At 42.6% G+C, this 21,164-nt stretch overlaps 1 protein-coding gene across 1 annotated transcript; it reads left to right on the plus strand.

Annotated features, from left to right (window-relative positions):
* Positions 1-37: 37 nt before the first annotated feature.
* On the plus strand, positions 38-19,749 carry NDUFB5 (NADH:ubiquinone oxidoreductase subunit B5). Its single transcript, XM_079766750.1, has 6 exons — positions 38-251; positions 6,057-6,145; positions 7,223-7,289; positions 8,344-8,405; positions 11,590-11,696; positions 18,054-19,749. Exons 1-6 carry the CDS (start codon positions 128-130, stop codon positions 18,172-18,174), a joined length of 570 nt encoding a protein of 189 aa, XP_079622876.1. The 5' UTR covers positions 38-127; the 3' UTR covers positions 18,175-19,749.
* The last annotated feature ends 1,415 nt before the right edge of the window (positions 19,750-21,164 follow it).

Genomic DNA, 21,164 nt, shown 5'->3' on the forward strand with positions numbered 1-21,164 from the left:
AAGCAGAGCACAGAAACAGCTTTTGCCCTCACTCGACATGGCCGCCTCCCGCCTTTGCCCCGGATGGTAACTGGGCTCTCTTGGCTCCCGTTGCCCTCCCCCGCTCGACCTCTTGCCCGGAGTAGCCATGGCGGCCATGAGCTTGCTGCAGCGGGCTTCGGTCACCGCGCTGGCGGCGCTGGCTGGCCGCCGCCTGGGCCCGCGGCTCGGATCCGGGGGCTTCCTCACGCGGGGCTTCCCGAAGGCTGTTGGTGGGTGCTGGCTTTGGGGGAAAGGGCTCTCCGGGAAGCGGGGTGAGAGAGGGCTCTGCCAGGGTGACCTTGGAGGGAGCCGAGGAATTGCGGGCTTGGGCTTGCGGGTTTAAACTGCTCGTTAGCATTTGTGAAACACTTGACCATTCAGCCTGCCCAGGTGGGCTTATTTTCGGACGAAGCGGAGGTCGGGAAGGCCCAGAACGGAGACCCATGCCTCTGGGCACCAGGTTCGTCCTTTCCCCCGGAGCCGGGTTCTAGTCCCACCAGGCGGGAAGTGACGGGGCTGCGTTGCCAGTGATGCTAGGTGATGTGTGGACCCGCGCCGAGGCTCAGGATAAGACATTATGCATCGCGACTTGCTGGAAAGGATGGGGAGTAGTCAACAAATTTCCCGCAGGAATTAGAGCCGGTTACAACACTGCTTTGCTAACAACATCCCTTGACAAAATCCCTTTGTAAGCCATTTCTGATGGCACATATCCTCCTCTTTAAATACGCGCCAGGATGGTACTTCATCACGTCTAGCTGGAGATGAACTGAGGTAAACCCCCCCTTCCCCCCTTATACACTGTCCCCCTTTCTTGGGGTTCTGGAGGGATCACGGCAGGCCATCTGAGCCCTTTCCCCTGGGAGCAGGAGAGGATCTAATAGCAGTGTCCAGGGTTACTGTGTTTCAGCTGTACCTGCTTTCAAAGGTGTTTTGCATGTGAAGCCTTACCTGTCACCGTGCAATGGGAGGTTTTAATCTGTTATATTATTGTTTATGCCTGCCCCCTAGGAGAATGTGAGTTCCAGCAGAGTAGAGAGCCTTGTTTTGTTTCCTCTGGAGTTAGATTGTGGGTTCCAGTCCTGGCTCCGCAGTTTTAGTAGCTGTGTGACCTTGGGCCTTCACATCTTGGAAGCTAACTGGAAGGCACTTAATCGCTTGAAACTTGTATTTTTCCACCTCTGAAAAAGAGGGTGCTTATTACAAGTGTGCTTGTGCTGTCGACTTGGCAGGGAAATAAAACTAATCTTTCTTCCTATTGACAATTATTTTAGGACCCTGAAATGTATTTTGTATATTTCTAGAAATGTCATTTCAAAATGAGCTTGTTTCTTACCGTTAGAACTGGAGAGAGGGAGGTAGAGAATGGTAATTTTAACCTACCTTATAAGGTAGTTGTATAGAGTTGGGAAAAATCTACAGCACCTAGCACTAGCCTTTCACAGGGCCCTGTGGCTACATCTTTCTTAAACAGCTAGTACTGCTGTGTTACCCTCAGTGGAAATCTTTCTTAGAAAACAAAGAGATTAAAGTATTTTCTCTATTTAATTAAATTATCTATAAAATGTCAAATAGCAAGGGATTCAAGAAATGAGCTTAAGTTCCCTCCGTAACTGCAGTGAATTTTAATGTTGCAGACCGATATGCAATGTTTTGATTTTTGTTTTGTTTTTTAGTGTGCATGTTTTTGGTTTAAAAAGTACTGAGAATAGTATTAAAATTATTATGTAATCAAAGCGCTGTGGCGTTCATTCAGACATGGAAGATGACGCATTCAAACTGGATTCTGGGTAGTCTGAACAACTACAAATACAGGCAGAAAAGTAAAGGATGTGTTTTGTGTTATATCTGAATATGGGGCTCTTGGGATATGTAGCTTTTGGGAGAGAAGGCTAAAAAAAGGAAGTTGGAGAATAGTCACAGAGATGTGTATTGCCGCATAAGCAATATAGTCAATAATCTATCTAATAATAGAGTAGTATGCAAATCATCACTCCGCTACACTCACAAGCCACGCCCACCAGCCACGCCCCAGCCACGCCCACCATTCAATCTGAGTGAGTATGCAATTAAACTGAAAACATGGCGGCAGCCCCGCCCCCCAGCCTCTCCAGGTCTCTGGGAGTTGGAGAAGTCAGGCGCCAGCGCCTGAGGCTGGCTGCAGCCACAGAGACCAAGAAGCCACCTCAGGTCCGCCTGCCCAACGTCCTGGGGAGACGGAGAAACTGGGCTCCAGCGCCTGAGGCTGGCGGCAGCCACAGAGACCAAGAAGCTGCCCGTCCCATGATCCCAGGCTGCAGCCAGCCTCAGAAGCCTCAGGTCCACCCGCCCCATGTCCTGGGGAGACGGAGAAACCGGGCACCAGTACCTGAGGCTGGCTGCAGCCCAGGAGATGGAGAAGCCGCCCACCCTGCGGTCCTGGGCACCAGTACCTGTGGCTGGCTGTGGCCTGGGAGACAGAGAAGCCACCCACCCTGCGGTCCTGGGCCCCAGTACCTGTGGCTGGCTGTGGCCTGGGAGACAGAGAAGCCGCCCACCCTGCGGTCCTGGGCACCAGTACCTGTGGCTGGCTGTGGCCTGGGAGACAGAGAAGCCGCCCACCCTGCAGTCCCGGGCACCAGCACTTGCGGCTGGCTGTGGCCTGGGAGACAGAGAAGCCACCCACCCTGCGGACCTGGGCACCAGTAACTGTGGCTGGCTGTGGCCTGGGAGACAAAGAAGCCGCCCACCCTGCAGTCCTGGGCGCCAGCACTTGCAGCTGCAGCACAGGCGAAGCCCCCTGTCCACCATCCCCTAAGGCTGTAGCCAGCCTGGGCGCCTATGGCTGACCAGAGGGAGAGAAGCCCGGATCCTGGGTGCCTGTGGTCAGCTGGAGGAGGGAATCCTGGGTACCAGGTGTGGGCCGAGGCAGAGGTAGTTAGGGGCAATCAAGCCAGCAGGGGAGCAGTTAGGGACAATCAGGCTGGTAGGCAGAAGCAGTTAGGGGCAATCAGGCAGGCAGGTGAGCGGTTAGGAGCCAGCAGTTCTGAATTGTGAGAGGGATGTCCAACTGCTGGTTATCCCATGAGGGGTCCCAGATTAGAGAGGGTGCAGGCCAGGCTGAGGGACACACTCCCCGCTGCCCCCCCCCTCCCCCCGTGCACGAATTTCGTGCACCGGGCCTCTAGTATCTTAATAACTACATATGGGGCCAGGTATGTGCTTGAAGCATGGTGGGAGGGGGTGGGGGAGAGGGCACCATTTGTAAAGTACATGATTTTCTGGCCACTGTGCTGTACATCTGAAACTAATGCATAATGGTATTGAATGTAGACAGTAACTGAAAAATAAAAAAATAAATGTTTTTTAAAAAGGGAAGTTGGGACCTAATTGGTGAGGGGAGGGAATGAATATAAAGCCAAATTATATTATCTGTTTTGTAGGCAGTAGAGAGTTTGAGCAAAAGAGCAGTATCAGTACTGTGTTTTAGGAAAATGCTTGTGAATATTGGATGGCTTCTAGGGGACGTTCATTCCTTAAACCATTGATGTAAAGTGACATAGTCTGAGAATGAGGGAAAGAAAATGACCAATTTTCAATTTCTTGGAAACACACACACATAAAATCATACAGCATCTTATTTGATCCACACAAAGACCACAGTTGTTAAAACATAACTTTTTTGAGGTTATTTGCATTTTTAAAAATTGTTATTGAAACCTAGTTGCACATAATGAATATTTGAGAAATTCGAGGCTTTATAAAGTGGTGGGAGATGCCTGTTTTTTGTGGCACCAAAAGGGCTCCAGTTCGATTCCTGGTCAGGGCTCGATCCCCAGTAGGTGTGTGTAGGAGGCAGCCAATTGATGTTGCTCTCTTCCTCTCCCTTCCTTTCTCTCTAAAATCCATAAAAACAGAATGAGTTCTTGTAAATGGAAGGAAACGATTGGTTCATGGGTCGATGCTCAACCACTGAGCCACACTGGCTGGGTGGTCCAATTTTATTTCAACCACTGAAATTGTTAGAAGCTTCTTCCTTGTATTAAGCTCTAAATTACTCTTTCACACATTGGAAGGTCTTTGCTTCAGCTCAACACAGAATAGTCTATGCCCTTTGTCATGGGACAGCCCTTCAGTTCCTTAAAAGCTCTGGTTTCTAACCAGACTTCTTTTTTGTAGACCAATCAGCTTCAGTTCATTCAGTTTCAGTATGTCAGTTTCCAGGTTGTTTTTAATTCTGGTTGCATAAGTGGGGGCAGGCTCCAGGTTGTCCCTCTAAAACTCCGGGGACACCTTCTGGAGATGAGAGGGCAGGGATTCCTCCCATTTTGACCTTGAACTTTAATACATCACATTAAGATAAAATTACCTTGGCTTTTTTTGGTAACCACATTATACCAATGACTCTTATTCTAAGTTTGTGAGCCATTAAACTTTGGGGGTGGGGGCCCAGGCAGGACTTTACACTTACATTTAATCATTTTAAATTCAGCCTTTTGTAAATGTGTATGAAGACTTTGGGAGATCCTATTTCATCATCAGTGTAGTAACCACTCTTGTGGCAGTAGCTTTGTGTCTTGTCAGGAATACTATCATGCAGGCCATTCAAAGACATCTTGATCCTCCAGGGCTATCGAGACAACTCTTTGGCAGGTTACTGCATTAAGTAATCAGTACCTTTTGAGTGCAATCAATCAATCGCCCATTTCAAATCCATTTAACTTGATATTTCTCTCAGTTTATAATGTGCCTTTCCTTGTACCTCCTTGCTCCCTCCCCGCAACCCCTCACTCACACACAGACCATCCTGTCTAAATATGAACTTTATTTCTGGGCCTGTTCTTTTCTGACAGTGCATCCTGTTTCTTTCCTTTGTTGTCCCTATAGATTTGTAATTACGTTAATCTGTTAGTGTCTTGCTTCCAGTAGGGTCTATCTGTATCCCTCTTGGACAATAGGCCTGGCAAAGGATCTGCACATAGTAGGCACTTATACTGTTATCCAGCCCATTTTTTTCCATATAGCTCACACAAAAAAATTCTATAACTTTCAAGTGATTTGCTGAAATACATACTTTGTCAAATTCTCTTGTTATTGTTACAGCTTTAGTAGTATGAATTGTACTTAGTAAATTCATACCAGCTTCTAATTCTTTTGTGAATTAACCTCCTAAATTCATTTCAAGCTGCTGCAGGTGATACCAAAATTAAGAGAAGAGTTTCTCTTTCACACATTGAAAGTTCTTTGACATTTTTATTTTATTGGGAGAACGAAGGGCATTAGACACCTCCCTAGAATATACAGCAATTCAAAGGTAAGAGAGTTCTCATCTGATGGAAGAATGTTGGTTTCTTGGAGGATAAGATGCCATCTGGGCTCAAAGAACAGATTCCAGTAGAGGGGAGCGCATTCCAGACACTGGAGCTTGAACAAAGGATACAGAATGTATTTACACAGCCGAAACAGCCTTTCCTGCTTCCAGAAGGGGGCTGAGAGTGCCCATGTGATCTTTCCAGGCTTCCAAGGGAGGAAATGGTGTAGAAGGAAGATCCAGGAGTTAAATTTTGCCTCACTTTATCTCCAGCAAAGTTTGATTAAATACCATCATCTAGGGAGTATTTGAAGAGGAGGATGTTGGGAATGAGAAATGGCTTACAAAGGAATTTTATCAAGATATGTAGAGTGTTTACTTTTGTAACAAGTTCAAATTCCTGCTGGATATATGTTGAATAGATGTCTTTCCATCTATTTTGTAGCAAGTGTTTTTTGCCTCATATGGAATGGCATAACTTAAATTTATTTCTTTTGCAGCATTAGCAAAATTTGTTGCAGAGGTAACATTGAATAAAAATGAGGAAAGCTATAGTAAAACAGAACACCAATCTCTGTTTAAGGATATCCTACCTGCCCTGCCTTTAATGCTTAAAGAACATGCATTTTGAAATCTTAATTAAAAATTTAGGCATATACATTTTTTTATAATCTGACTTTATCTCAGAAAATAACAGTATACCGATATGAAACTTGTATAAAACAGGGTAATTTAATATTTCCAGCTCCTGTGAGACACAGTGCAGACCATGGGAAAAGACTGTTTGTTATCAAACCTTCTCGATTCTATGACAGGCGTTTTTTGAATTTACTGGTGAGTTAAAATTTTTGTTGATCTATTTTTATATAAGTAGGAAAACCATTTTGGCCTATAGAAAACATCTTTCATTTTGTATTTTCATATATCTTTTCTCAAAGGTCTGATTAGTTACTAAATTTCTTTTTAAGTTAGTTAACCTTTTTTCCTTCAAAAAAAGGATTTATGCTTATTGGAGGTTAAAAATTGAGTCATTCCTTTCTTCTCTGGATTATGGGTTTTGAAGTCTGTGTTCCCTGACATAAAAATAAAAATCTATAAGTTACAGAATTTTGAAAACAGATTTATTTGGGGATAATTATTTATATTATTAAAATATTCTTTAAATTACCAAAGAACTAACTGAAGTCTTTCTTCAAATAAGGCCCTCCATTATTATGAGATATGATTTTATTTCTATATTGCTTAGGAACATTGATTCAGAGAGTGCAGCTGAGTACTGATTATTCATGCAAGGTTCTATAATGGAAAGTAGGCCGTAGAAGATGGGAGACTATCTGGGCTTTGTCACCGTCCCTAAAGCTGTGACCCACCATTTGAGCATGGGCTGCCCCCTAGACCTTCTCTCGCTCTGTCATTGTGCTCAGGGCCCCTCTCCATCCCCTTGGTTGAGCTCCCACTGTTCTTATCATGGCCAACTCAGATTTTATACAGTAGCTGAAATCAACCTGATGTTTTTATACTTTTCTTTTTTATTGAGTTTATTGGGGTGACATTGGTTAATAAAATTATATAGGTTTCAGGTATACAATGCTATATGTATTTTTCTTCTTAATACAAAAACTCCTAACTTTCATTACATTGTTTTAATAAAAAATAAAAAATCACTTACATATATATTATATAATACTTGTACAATTAATCCCTTTTTTCTTTCATTTTTGGTGTTAAATTTAGGCATCTAAAAACTAGAGCAAAAGAAAATCACAGAAATAAATCATTTGATACTACATCTCCAATTTGGCAAGTTTATTTTATAAGTAATATAAGGAAATCATGTAATAAGCACAGTTTAAGGGTGGGAAAGAGTGTTAGGAAATGGTTATTGAAAATTTTTTTTATTAATCTTGACAGAAATTCTACCTTTGTTTGACTGGGATTCCAGTAATAATTGGCATAACTCTGGTGAATGTATTCATTGGTAAGTCCCTCCCTCTGAACAACTCGATAAATTTAAGAAAACTTATGTACATTAATAAAAAAAAGAAATTATGGATAAGGGAAAGCTCTTTGAATAATAAAATGAACATAAACATGGAAATGTATTTTAAAATAATTAATCCGTAATAGAGTATAATAATTTTTTTTTAAAAACATCTTGGTTTCTTCCTAAAGCTTTAGTTCATCAGTTCTATAGGGGCTACATAAAAGGCTGCATAAAGCTTTGTCTTCCTCCTCTTTTTCCAAACCCAGCTTTGATAAGACAGAACAAGAAAAATAGAAAGAGATATGTGGAAGAGAGGCTGAGGGATAGTAGAATGTTTTTATCCATCTTAGAACACATCCTATATAATAAAAGCCCAGTGACTGAATGGCAGAACCACCAGAACAACTGGTCAACCAGTCGCTATGATATGCATTGACAACCAGTAGGCAGATGCTCAAGGCAGGAGCTGCTTGGTTGACCAGGATGAACGGTGCTCCCACAGTGGGAGCAGCCGCTAAGAGGGCGGGTCCACAGCTCAGCTGACCAGGATGAGCAGCACTCACACAGTGGCTGATCCCCACAGGCCATACCCCCCACCAGTGCATGAATCCTGTGTACCAGACCTCTAGTAAAGTTATAATCTTCTAAAGAAGAATGGAATTGTGAATGACAGTAAATATTAGATATTTTTAGGAAATTCTGCTCAAAGTACTTCTAACGTCATGAGTCCAAGAATATTTTGTTTAGTTGGTATTGGGAAAGCCAGAAGGAATAGTATGTCTTTTATTATATCTTGGTATACTGTATAAACACAAAATGCGAAATTCTCATATAATCCTGTAGACAATGTCTTACATGTAGAAGACATCTCATATCTAATGAGTGGATTTTCAACCATATTGAAGTGAATTTAAAATAGATATCTTCATTGATACAAATAAAAGGTCACTTTAAAACCATAAGAGATTGGTTTCTTACTTACATAGTACAGACTTAATGTTATACACTCCTGATGCTGAAGTTGAACATCATTATTTTCTCTTATTAGGTGAAGCTGAGTTAGCAGAAATTCCAGAAGGCTATATCCCAGAACACTGGGAATATTACAAGGTTAGTATAAAGCACCACCAAGTTACCTTCTGTTAGCTGTTTTATCAGTGCACTGGTTAGTGTCTTAATTCAGGAATTAAGATAGGGTTTTATATTCAGTTTTTTATATCAAGTAGATGAGTACATTTTCTGCTCACTTTTTACAAGGAGCTTCTTTTGTTAATTTTCTGCATTGTTTTATTATTTTAAGTTTTATGGTTATTTATTTACTAGAGGCCCAGTGCACGAAATTCGTGTATGGCGGGGGGGGGGGGGGGGGTGTCCCTCAGCCCAGCCTGCACCCTCTCCAATCTGGGATGCAGTCAGACATCCTTCTCACAATCCAGGACTGCTGGCTACCAACTGCTCGCCTGCCTGCCTTCCTGATTGCCTCTAACCGCTTCTGCCTGCCAGCCTGATCACCCCCTAACCACTCCCCTGCCAGCCTGATTGATGCCTAACTGCTCCTCTGCCACCCTGATTACCCCTAACTGCCCTCCCCTGCTAGCCTGGTCACTCCTAACTGCCCTCCCCTGCCAGCCTGGTCCCCCACAACCGCCCTCCCCTGCAGGCCTGGTCCCCCCCCAACTTCCCTCTCCTGCCGACCCGGTCACCCATAACTGCCCTCCCCTGCCAGCCTCATCGCCCCTAACCGATCTTCCCTGCTGGTCTGCCTCCCACCCCAAACTGCCCTCCCTGCAGGCCTGGTCCCCCCAACTGCTCGCCCCTGCAGGCATGGCCCTCCCCCCCCAACTGCCCTCCCCTGCAGGCCTGGTCACCCCTAACTGCCCTCACCTGCAGGCCTGGTACCCCCCAACTTCCCTCCCCGGCAGGCCTCGTCCCCCCCAATTGCTCCTGCAGGCCCGGTTGCCCCCAACTTCCTTCCTCTGCTGGCCTGGTCACCCCTAACTGCCCTCCCCTGCAGGCTTGATTGCCCCCAACTGCCCTCCGTTGCAGGCCTGGTCCCCCCCAACTGCTCTTCCCTGCAGGCCTGGGTCCCCCCAACTGCCCTTCCCTGCAGGCCCGGTTGCCCCCAACTTCCCTCCTCTACTGTCCTGGTCACCCCTAACTGCTCTCCCCTGCAGGCTTGATCGCCCCCAACTACCCTCCCTTGCAGGCCTGGTCCCTCTCAACTGCCCTCCCCTTTTGGCCTGATCGCCCACAACTGCCCTCCCTTGCAGGCTTGATCACCCCCAACTACCCTCCCTTGCAGGCCTGGGTCCCCCCCAACTGCCCTTCCCTGCAGGCCCGGTTGCCCCCAACTACCCTCCCTTGCAGGCCTGGTCCCTCTCAACTGCCCTCCCCTTTTGGCCTGATCGCCCACAACTGCCCTCCCTTGCAGGCCTGGTCCCTCCCAACTGCCCTCCTGTGCTGGCCATCTTGTGGCCGCCATCTTGTGTCCACATAGGGGCAGCCATCTTGTGTGTTGGAGTGACAGTCAATTTGTATATTACTCTTTTATTAGATAGGATAGAGGCCTGGTGCATGGGTGGAGGCCGGCTGGTTTTCCCTGAAGGGTGTCCCGGATCAGGGTAGGGGTTCCCTTGGGGTATGGGGCGGCCTGGGCGAGGGGCCTGTGGTGGTTTGCAGGCTGGCCAAGCCCCCTGGCGACCCAAGCGGAGGCGAAAGCCCGCTGGAAGTATCTGGGATTTATTTATCTTCTATAATTGAAACTTTATAGCCTTGAGTGGAGGCCAAGGCAGGCGGGGGGAGGGAGGGACGGAAGCTTGGCTTCCTCCATCGCCGGGGGCAACCCAAGCCTCCTGCTTGCTCCAGCTCCGTGGCCGCCGCCATTTTGGTTGGGTTAATTTGCATACTCGCACCTGATTGGCTGGTGGGCATGGCTTGTGGGTATAGCAGAGGTACGGTCAATTTGCATGTTTCTCTTTTATTAGTGTAGATTCATTTTGTTAATCATCACTCAAGGGTATTTTTTTTCCATTGATTTTTAGAGAGAGTGGAAGGGAGCGGCAGGGTGGGGGGAGAGGGAAAGGGAGGAACATTGATGTGAGAGAGACATATCGATTGGTTGCCTCCCGCATGCATCCTGATATGGAGCTGGGGATCGAGCCTGCAACCAAGGTACTTGCCCTTGACCAGAATCGAACCCAAGACCCTTCAGTCTGAGGACCGATACTCTAACCCAGGGGTCCTCAAACTTTTTAAACAGGGGGCCAGTTCACTGTCCCTCAGAGAGAAGGTGGGAAGTCGGAGAGTGCGGCGCACATTCCACACATGTGCACTGCGGGCCAGGGACGAGTCGGCTGCTAAGCAGGACAGGCAGCGGCAGCAAAAACACCCAGTGGGCTGGATAAATGTCCTCGGCGGGCCGCATGTGGCCCACGGGCCGTAGTTTGAGGACCCCTGCTCTAACCATTGATCAAAAATGGCTAGGGCAAGTTTTATGGTTTTTTAAAGGATGACTGCGGTGTGTTTTCGAACAAGCAGACTAATAGTTACAATTTATCCCTAGTTCAATACTCTAGGAAAGATTTTATAAATATTAGTGTTAGCTGTCATTTATTGAGCATCTATTGTATAGCAGGCACTGTGGTGTTTTGCAAATACCTCACTCCATGTCACAGGTACTGTATTATTACCACTTTAGAGATGAGGAAACTGCTTAAAAGAGATTAAGTGACCTGTCCAAGAGATAGGGCCAGTATTTGAACCCAGGTAGTCTTGACTCCAGAGCCTGCACTGTTACTCATTTTACCACACTGTCACTGCTACTAAAATCCAAGATGGGTTGTTACCTGTCTTTACAAGTGTTGTAGTGAGTGGCCTTATTCGAGTATATCCTATCATGTTTTATTATCTGAGTGAATTATATTTTAGGGAAGAAGTACTTCATTATTAAATCTTAATATAAGCCATACAATTAGTTTATCTTTCCTAACTGATAGAAAGAGCTCCATTTTTTTGATCACCAAACCCTGGATTTAGCTCCTAAATCTGCCACTTTAGATACTCAGCACAGGTTTTTGGAGTCAGACAGACCTGGTTTGAGTCCAGATGCTGCTACTTAGTAACTGTATAACTTTGTGCAGTTTGTTTTCCATAAAATGGGGTGGGGGGGATAGTATGCAGTTAATGGATAAAGTAGTTGGCACATGGTCAGAGTTATTGGTCATTTTACAGAATAGTAAGTTGGAAAGGCAAAATATTATTCAGAAACTAATTTTACACAAATTTTCTCTTGTAGCATCCTATATCAAGATGGATTGCCCGAACTTTTTATGATAGTCCTGAAAAGAATTATGAACGAACAATGGCTATCCTTCAGATTGAAGCTGAAAAGGCTGAATTACGGTAAAAAGTGGGGGAGGGAAGAAAAATCCTCTAGTATGGTCAAATCATAAGAAAAAAATTAATAAAACTATTTCAGTGTTATAGGCTGCTCTATGTAAAAGAATGAAGATGGGTGAGAGTTAGCTTGTTTAGAGTGCAGACTATGAGCTGGAGACAAACAATCCTATATAATAAACAGGTAATATGCAAATTGACCCTCATGCCCTCACAAAGATGGCACCACGCCAGCAGGAGGGTTAGTGAGGGACGACCAAATGACTGAACGAGCAGACTGTGGGGTGAACAGGACGTCAGGGGGGTTAGTGAGGGACGACTGAACAAGCAGGCTGCATGGGGCGACCATGAGGGCAAGAGGGTTAGTGAGGGATGACCAAACGACTGAACAGTAGGCTGCATGGGACGACCAGGGCGGCGGGGGAGGGGCAGTTGGGGGCAACCAGGCCAGCAGGGGGGGCAGTAAGAGGCGAACATGCCGGTCAGGCCGGTGGGGCGGGGGGGCAGTTAGGGGTGACCAGGCCGGCGGGGGGGTGCAGTTGGGGGCAACCAGGCCGGCAGGGGGAGCAGTTAGGGGCGATCAGGCTGGCACACAGAGGCAGTGAGGGGCGATCAGGCGTGGGAGGGGGCAGTTAGGGGTGACCAGGCAGGCAGGCAGGCAGGCAGGCAGGTGAGCAGTTAGGAGCCAGCAGTCAAGGATTGTGAGAGGGGTTCCATATTGGAGAGGGTGCAGGCTGGGCTGAGGTGACACCACCCCCCCCGTGCATGAATTTCATGCACCAGGCCTCTATTTAGGAGATAATATCTGTCAGATTAAAATAAATTCTTTTTAAAATATTCTATTCTCCTAAGACAGTGGTCGGCAAACTGCAGCTCGCGAGCCACATGCGGCTCTTTGGCCCCTTGAGTGTGGCTTTTCCACAAAATACCATGTGCGGGCGGGCACGTACAGTGCGATTGAAACTTTGTGGCGCATGCACAGAAGTCGGTTTTCAGCTCTCAAAAGAAATTTCGGTCGTTGTACTGTTGATATTTGGCTCTGTTGACTAATGAGTTTTCCGACCACTGCCCTAAGAGCAAGGCAGTCTTCTCCTCCCCCAATTTCTTTTCCTCCTGCACCCAGTCTGTCTTTAGAGGTGACCACTACTTAATTTCCAATATATGTTCCCTTCCCAAAATTTTATGCATTAAAAATACATTTTGTGTACCATTTGAAAACATATTAACACAATGGAATCCTCTTATAAACATGGTTCTACACCTGTCTTCGTTTCACTTAAAGATATCTTGGCGATCTTTCTGATAGTATGTGCCTCATTCTTTTTAATGGATGCATCATATATTTTGCTAGATGGATGTGCCTTAATTTTTTTTAACCAGTCACCTATTGTCAGTACTTAGGTTCTTTCCAGGTTTGTTTTTTTTAATATTCTGCAAAGTGCTGTGAATATTCCTTATGTACATTTTTGCATATTTATTCAGTATATCTGGAATATAAATTTCTAGCAGTGGTATTGATAAGCCAAACGTTACATGTTTTAAATTTTAGATGTGTATTGCTAAACCCTTCAAAAAAGTTGTGCCAGTTGTCTTTTCTGTCACCAGTATGTGGTAATTTCTGTTTCTTCATACCTTTCCTAGTAATGGAATTTATCAAACCTAAACATTTTTGCTTGATGAGATAGTTGAAAAATGTTATCTCATCATTTCCATTTTGCATTTTTGTAAGGTTGAGTATTTTTTCATATATTTGTTGGTTGTTTACATTTTATTTTCTATAAATTGCCCATTTTTCTACTCATCTATACATTAGTTAAATTAATTTTTGTTTTTCTTACACATATGTTTTCCTGGTTTATCATTTGTCTTTTGACAGTGTAGAATGCTTTGCAATGTAGAAGTGTTTTTATATTTCAGATAAAAATTAGTAGTAGCTAATATGTTTTGAACACTGCAGTGTAACATTGCTTTAATTGTTTTATATTTATTTTCCTACTTGTCAGGTTTGTCAGTCTTTTTTTTTAGGTTCTTGGATTTTGTGTTATGCATAGGTCTCTGATAGTATCTAAAAAGTAAATATATAAATCCAAAATTATTTTTTTAAATGGTCACTCAGTTTCCTTCTGCTGCTTTTTAATTTGATCCTATCTGAGATTTATTTTGGGGTTTGGAGTGAGATTTACATACAATCAAATGTACACATTAAGCTCTGGGGTTTTGACAAAAGTATATAGCAATGTAACCACACTGTCAGGGTCACTTTGATGATCTAGTGAGCCTCTTTCCTGTCTCTTCCAGGCAGTCCTCCTCCCATGCTCTTGGCCGCATACTACCATTGATCTGCTTTCTGTTCATTATGATTTAATCTTTGTAGTTTATAAAACCTGCTGATATTGAATAATATTTAAAAGAACATGTGATTGGCTTATTTTCTAAATATGTAATTACATGTACTAGTATATAGGGTTACCACATGCAGCTGTCATTAAGTATTTAAGAGCATGGAAAAACAATATGTCTCACACTTAGTAACACTGGACTTTTTTGAACTTCAGACATATACCTGTGAGTTCCAATTAAAAGACCAGATCCCAGAATTCTTTAGAAATACAGAGATCCTAAACAAAGTGAAAACAAAAACCGAAACCCTGACTTCTACCCCCAAAGGAAAGATGCCAGTGTGCAATCAGGAGTACCTACAGTTGTTATAAAGTATATGTTTAGGTATTTGGGAAACTGAAGCATAAAGAACGATATAAAACAGAAAGGAACTATCTCCCATGATTGACTGACTCCCCCTGAGTTAACTATGATCTTTTGCCCTCCAGATTTTTTGTTGTTGTTAATCCTCACCCAAGGATATTCCATTGCTTTTCATTGAGAGTGAGAGTGGAAAAGAGGGAGGGAGGGGAAGAGAGGCAGAGGAGAGAGATGTGAGAGAGACACATCTGTCCATTGCCTCCCACACACACCCTGACCAGGACTGGGAATTGAACCCAGGACTCTTTGGTGCAGAGGAGAAACCAAGATGATGGCATAGGTAAATACCGAAACTGCTGCCTTGCACAACAATTTCAAAACTACAACTAAAAGGCAAAACGGACATCATTCAGAATCACAGGTAAGCTGGCTGAGTGGAAATTCTACAACTAGAAGGAAAGAGAAAAGCACATTGAGACTCAGAGGAGCTGCAAAAGGCTGAAGTACGGAGACGTGCGCACACGTGGAGAGGACTGGCGGCTGAGTGCGCGGCTGGCTTTCTCAAGTGGGAGGGAGACAGGGGCTCCCGACTGCGCTGAACTCCAGTTCCGGGCAAGGTTCGGGGGACCCAGACTCATATGGGGTGAATCTGGACTGTCAGGAAAGAGAGAGGCACGCTGGGACTCGGGGGAGCTGTGGAAGGCAGAGGTCCAGAGGCGCGTGGCTTCTGACTCCGCTGAACTCTAGTTCCAGGCAAGACTTTGGGGACCCAGACTCATTCGGGGAGAAATTGGACTGTCTGGTAGCGGGCGAAACCCGAGGGCGGCTTTCTGTCAGAGGTACTGGCAGAGATTACCGAGGGACACTGAGACCTAGGGGCCTCATAGGGCAGGGCTGACGGGAAGCCAAGGCTGTCTGCTCCACCCTGGGACTCCGCCCCATCCAAGCTGAGCACAGAGGCGTTTGCAAGCCTTGTCTCATAAGGGTGTCTCCAGCACAGAATTTCTCCCAGTGTAGACACAGCTGATCCTCACAGCCAACTGGCCCGGAGGTCAATCCCTCCCAGTGATACCAACAAAAATAAAGACTTAACTACAACAAGACTGTGCACACAGCCCACAAAGGGGGGTACCAAGAGTATCCATCTCAGGTAACTGGAGAGGCTGAGCCACTGGGCCCTATAGGACAACTAGCACACAAAGCCACTCTTATCAACTCAGGGAAGCAGCGAAAATGCGGAAACAAAGAAACAGATCACAAATGAAAGAAATGGAGGAAAACAAATGACTGGATTTAGAGTTCAAAACCACGGTTATAAGGTTTTTCAAGAATTTCATGGAAAAGGCCGATAAATTTAATGAGACCCTCGAGGATATGAAAAAGGACCAACTAGAAATTAAGCATACACTGACTGAAATAAAAAATATTATACAGAGATCTAACAGCAGACTAGAGGATCATAAGAATCAAGTCAAAGATTTGAAAAACAAAGAAGCAAAAAAAACTCAACCGGAAAAACAAAAAGAAAAAAGAATCCAAAAATATGAAGATAGTGTAAGAACCCTCTGGGACAACTTCAAGTGTACCAACATCCGAATTATGGGGATGCCAGAAGAAGAGAGAGAGCAAGATACTGAAAACCTATTTGAAGAAATAATGACAGAAAACTTCCCCTACCTGGTGAAAGAAATAGACTTACAAGTCCAGGAAGCGCACAGAACCCCAAACAAAAGGAATCCAAAGAGGACCACACCAAGACACATCATAATTAAAATGCCAAGAGCAAAAGACAAAGAGAAAATATTAAAAGCAGCAAGAGGAAAACAGTTAGTTACCTACAGGGGAACACCCATACGATTGTCAGCTGATTTCTCAACAGAAACTATGCAGGCCAGACAGGAGTGGCAAGAAATATTCAAAGTGATGAATAGCAAGAACCTACAACCAAGATTACTCTACCCAGCAAAGGTATCATTCAGAATTGAAGGTCAGATAAAGAGCTTCACAGTTAAGAAAAAGCTAAAGGAGTTCATCAACACCAAACCAGTATTATATGAAATGCTGAAAGGTATTCTTTAAGAAGAGGAGGACGAAGAAAAAAGTAAAGATAAAAATCATGAACAACAAATACATATCTATCAACAAGTGAATCTAAAAATCAAGTGAATAAAAAATCTGATGAACAGAATAAACTGGTGAATATAATAGAATCAGGGGCATAGAAAGGGAGTGGACTAACAATTCTCGGGGGGGGGGGGGGAAGGGGTGTGGGGGGTGAGGGAAGAGACTGGAAATAAATCATACACCTATGGATGAGGACAGTGGGGGGGTGTAAGGGCAGAGGGTGGGGTGGGAACCGGGTGGAGGGGAGCTATGGGGGGAAAAACGAGGAACAATTATCATAATCTGAACAATAAAGATTTATTAAATTTTTTTTAAAAAGACTCTTTGATGCATGGGCCAATGCTCCAACCAAAAAAATCTGGAGGAGCCACACTGGCCAGGGCTCCTCCAGATTTTTAATACCTTATGCATGTGTATCTACATACATAGTCACAAATGATTACTTTCTTTTTTTAATGAAATGGGAAGATGCTACATACTGATTTCTTACCTTGCTTTTTTAACCTAATGGTATATCTATCATCTTCTGTGTTACTGTAGATAGATTTTCCTCAGGTACAGAGTAGTCCATTCTATGGGCTAACCATAACTTATTTAACCAGTCTCCTTTTTGTGAATATTTTAATTACTTGAGTTCTGGATAATTATATTCTAAAGAGTAGAAAAGGAAAAGGATGATATTTAATCTTAAATAAGAGATAAATATGCTCCTAGGGTTAGTGAGCTGGTTAAGGTTAATAAAATGAATTATTTAAATGTGATAAATTTATAATCATATGAAAAAGTTGATATGTAGTCTATAAATTGTAAGTAAAAGGTTTGATGGAGAGGGACTCTTTAGGAATGTGTGGTAGTTTGTACAAAGGCTTGGCTGTAAGAGAGGAAGTATCTTGATAGAATAGAGATTATTCAGTTGTGAAGAAGGATGAGGACAAGTAATTAGGTCTTAAGTTGGAGGATGTTTTTCTTAATCCTGGTTTTTCTTTCTTGTTTTCTTTACAAATACCAATTGTCTGATGTTGACCAGGCTTAGTGTGATGCTGTTGAATAAGATACCATTCCTGCTCTCAAGTGGTTTTCTGTCCTAATGGTAATGGACAGCCAGTATAAACTAGGGGATGTAAGCTCCTCCAAGAAGGCATCTTCATGTTTTAATTCCTAGCACTTGGCACAGCCTATGGCCTTAATCGTAGGCATTAAAGACAGAGAATGCATTACCACTATTCAAGTGAAGGCACTCTTCTCCAGACAAAGCAGGGACAGAAGGAGAGAACTGATTACCAATTCAAGTAATGTTTTGGGGATTAAAAACAGTATGTGTTGGCTAACTATATAAGCAAGATAATAAAAGTCAAAAATAAGTCCTAAATTTTGCTTATAGGTATATATTATTTTTATGCATACACATGGATCTATAGATGGACATTATACTTACGTAAAGCAGAAAGCTCTCTAGTGGTTGTTTTTTTATCTTGGTAATTCATTAAATTTGTATTTGGAAATGTTAGAATCACAATATTGCTATTTCATTTATTACAGGTTAAAGGAGATAGAAGTACGAAGATTAATGCGTGCGAGAGGTGATGGTCCCTGGTTTCAGGAACCAACCATTGATAAGGGGCTTATTGATCATTCTCCCAAAACACATCCCGACGCCTAATTTTTTATTTCTCTAAATACAAAGTACATTCTCTTTATGGAAAAATGAAGTAATAAATATATTTCGTGCTTTTGCTCAGAGTAATGAATAAAAGACCCTCTTCCATTGCTTTATTTCTCAGTGTTGGTTCAGACTAAGGCTTTTTCCATGTGTGATCTTAATTTTTTTCAGCTTTATGGGCATAATTGACAAAAATTGTAAGATATTTAAAGTGTTCATTGTGATTATTTGGTATGTGGATACATTGGGGGTGGCAGATTAAGGCTGTTGACTCGGGAGTTTGAACTTCCTCTTTTTAGAAGGTTTAAACAATTTTTTAAAACTTGGAGAGATAGGAATTTGCGAACTCTTTAAAGGTGTAACTTTGAAAGGTTAATGTTTTATTTGTCTGATAAATGGAAGTGAGAGAAATTTGAGTATATTAAGTATCGGGAAGCATGGTAGTTTATGTCTATATTGTAGACATCTGGATTATTCGGGGGCAACTCGGAGTTTTAAATTATACAAATACTGAGTCAACTAGATAAAACATTAACACCTTAATAAACATTTTCAGTGAACAAATCTCAAAGTTTGTTTCCATGGTTTTTTAACCATCTACCATGCTTTTTAAATACACATTTTTCTTAGTTGCAATTTCTACGATTCTTTAGAGTCCTTCTTTGCAAACACTGGAAAAGTTATTCCAAAAGGTAAAATGATTACTGAAAAGGTTATGAAATGTGAGTAAAAGGTAAAATAATGGCTGTCATTTATTAAGCATTTACTGTCTGCTGCATATTTTGACATTGTTTTCAAAATGACCTTATGTGACATTTCTATGCGTTACAGATGAAGAATTGAAGCTCAGAGATTTTAAACAGGTACTCAAGATTTACCAAAATAAACATTCACACTTCAACTTTCAAAATGACCTTTTAGCTTTAAAAATTCTTTTTTTTTTTTTTTCAGCGAATACCTTTTGAGAGCTCTCTTGCCCTAAGGGCCCTAAGTACCCTTTATAATTCACCAAGAGCCTTTGAGGTGGTTGCATTCTCTTATTTCCCCAGCAGAGGGCTGCCTGTGCCAGTTCCCTCCAGATTAGGTTCTGAGATTCCCTGTGGGATCTAATTACCACCTCATAATTCTGCTAAAGGATTTGGGAGAAGGGCCTGCTGTCCCTAATCCCCTGCTTGCACAAACCCTTCAATTTTGTAGAGGAGGGGTAAGGAGAATGAAAGCAGATAATCTTGTAAGTGGTAACTATGAACATCTGTATGTTTATGTTCACTCCTGTAGACTTTACAGGTTGTTTTTAGGCATTAGGTTTTACTCATATTCTCCTTTCTACTACTGCAGATACAAGAAAAACAAGAAATACTGACAATCCCACCACCTATAAAAACATTTGGAAAATTTCCTTCAATCTTTGTTTTTTTCTTTAACATAGCTGGGATCATATATAGGGTGTCCCCCTAAAATGTATACTCACACTTTGAATAATTATAAAGGCAATGTTTATTAAAATACATTTCATTTTCAAAATTGAGCTATCAGCTGTTAAAGTGTGTATACATTTTTTTTTTTTTTGCGACACCGTGCATATAAAATGGAGGATTCCTTTTTTTCAATTTGTGTTTTCTTGGAAGGAAACTAATAAAGTATATATATAAAGTACTGATCTTTATGCAAACTTTATTTCCTCTTCAAATGTTTAAGTGTGTTATATATCGTTCACTATGATACATACTGGGAATAAAGTGGTCATTACAGTAGACATGTTCCCTCTTTAACACAGATGATAGATATTAAATCAGAAATTATACACATGGGTTTGATAGGGGAAGAACAGGGCAGTGTAGCAACCTGTGGGATCCCAAGCTAGCCTACAGGTACATGCAATGACTAGATTATTTCATAACATCTGGAACATAGACACCGAGTAAAGATCTGTTGAGTAAATGATACAGGGATTTAACTTTGTTTTGGGTTATCTTTATATATTTTTTCTTTTTCTGCAATTGTACAGGCCCTAGGATGGTCTTATAAAAGAGCATGGGCTTGAATTGAGCAAATTTCAGGCTAAATCCTACGCTTGCCAATTACTATGACAATAATAATGACGACCATCGATATACTACTTGTTACCTCTGCCAGACACTACACTAAGAACTTTATATTTAATCTTAACTGTTATCTCATATTACAAAAGTTCCTTTACTGCTTGGAGCCCTATCTCTAAAGTGGGATTGTGCTCTTCATCCCACGGAACTGTTGTGACGGTTACTGGGATAATGTATGTAAAGTGCCTACTACACTGGTAAGTAGTAGGTGATAAATAGACTTTTTTCTGTCAACTAAAATGGCCCAATTCTTTTTCAAGACAATTACGGATCTAGGACACTCTGCTTCAGGCTTATTGACTTCAAAGAGGAATGGAGTTACAGGGAGACTACAGCCAATGGGCAATGTTTTTAAAACTACTTTCAAATCATGGAAAAAGTCAAGTGTACCAAATTCTACAATGTAAATTAGCCATACTGTTCTCATTGGAGACAGATACACTCTGTGGAGATCACGGTTAGCAGTGCCTGGGCTCAGCCTCTTTCCTGGTATCACTGTTTCCCAAATTTCAGTCCTCGATTTCAGCCAACTCAACACTATTTTTGCCTTCACATATGATATATAATTAGTATTTTCTTTAAACTGATCTTGTAAAATGTAGATTTTTAAATGTCATTTTATGATTATAAGTAGAAAATCAGTTTCTTGTAATTAAAAGGCAATCACAAATGTAACTATACTAGTATATTGTATTTTGCCTAGATTATGTACTCTTTTCAAGGCTCTGAGCCTAATGCCTGACTCTGTTTAAAAAGGGAGAATTTTTAAAAAAATATATCTTTATTGATTTCAGAGAGGGAAAGAGAGATAGAAACATCAATGATGAGTGAGAATCATCGATTGGCTGCCTCCTGCACGTCCCCCACTAGGGATCAAGCCCACAACCT

Source organism: Cnephaeus nilssonii, assembly GCF_951640355.1.
Source record: "Cnephaeus nilssonii genome assembly, chromosome: 3".
Lineage (NCBI taxonomy): Eukaryota > Metazoa > Chordata > Mammalia > Chiroptera > Vespertilionidae > Cnephaeus > Cnephaeus nilssonii.

What these genes read in the sequence shown, in the direction of transcription:
- NDUFB5 (XM_079766750.1), top strand. Translation starts at nt 128, where the DNA reads ATGGCGGCCATGAGCTTGCTGCAGCGGGCTTCGGTCACCGCGCTGGCG. An exon ending in GGCGTTTTTTGAATTTACTG is followed by an intron (nt 6,146 to 7,222) that starts GTGAGTTAAAAT and finishes TAATCTTGACAG; the next exon opens with AAATTCTACCTTTGTTTGAC. An exon ending in AACACTGGGAATATTACAAG is followed by an intron (nt 8,406 to 11,589) that starts GTTAGTATAAAG and finishes TTTCTCTTGTAG; the next exon opens with CATCCTATATCAAGATGGAT.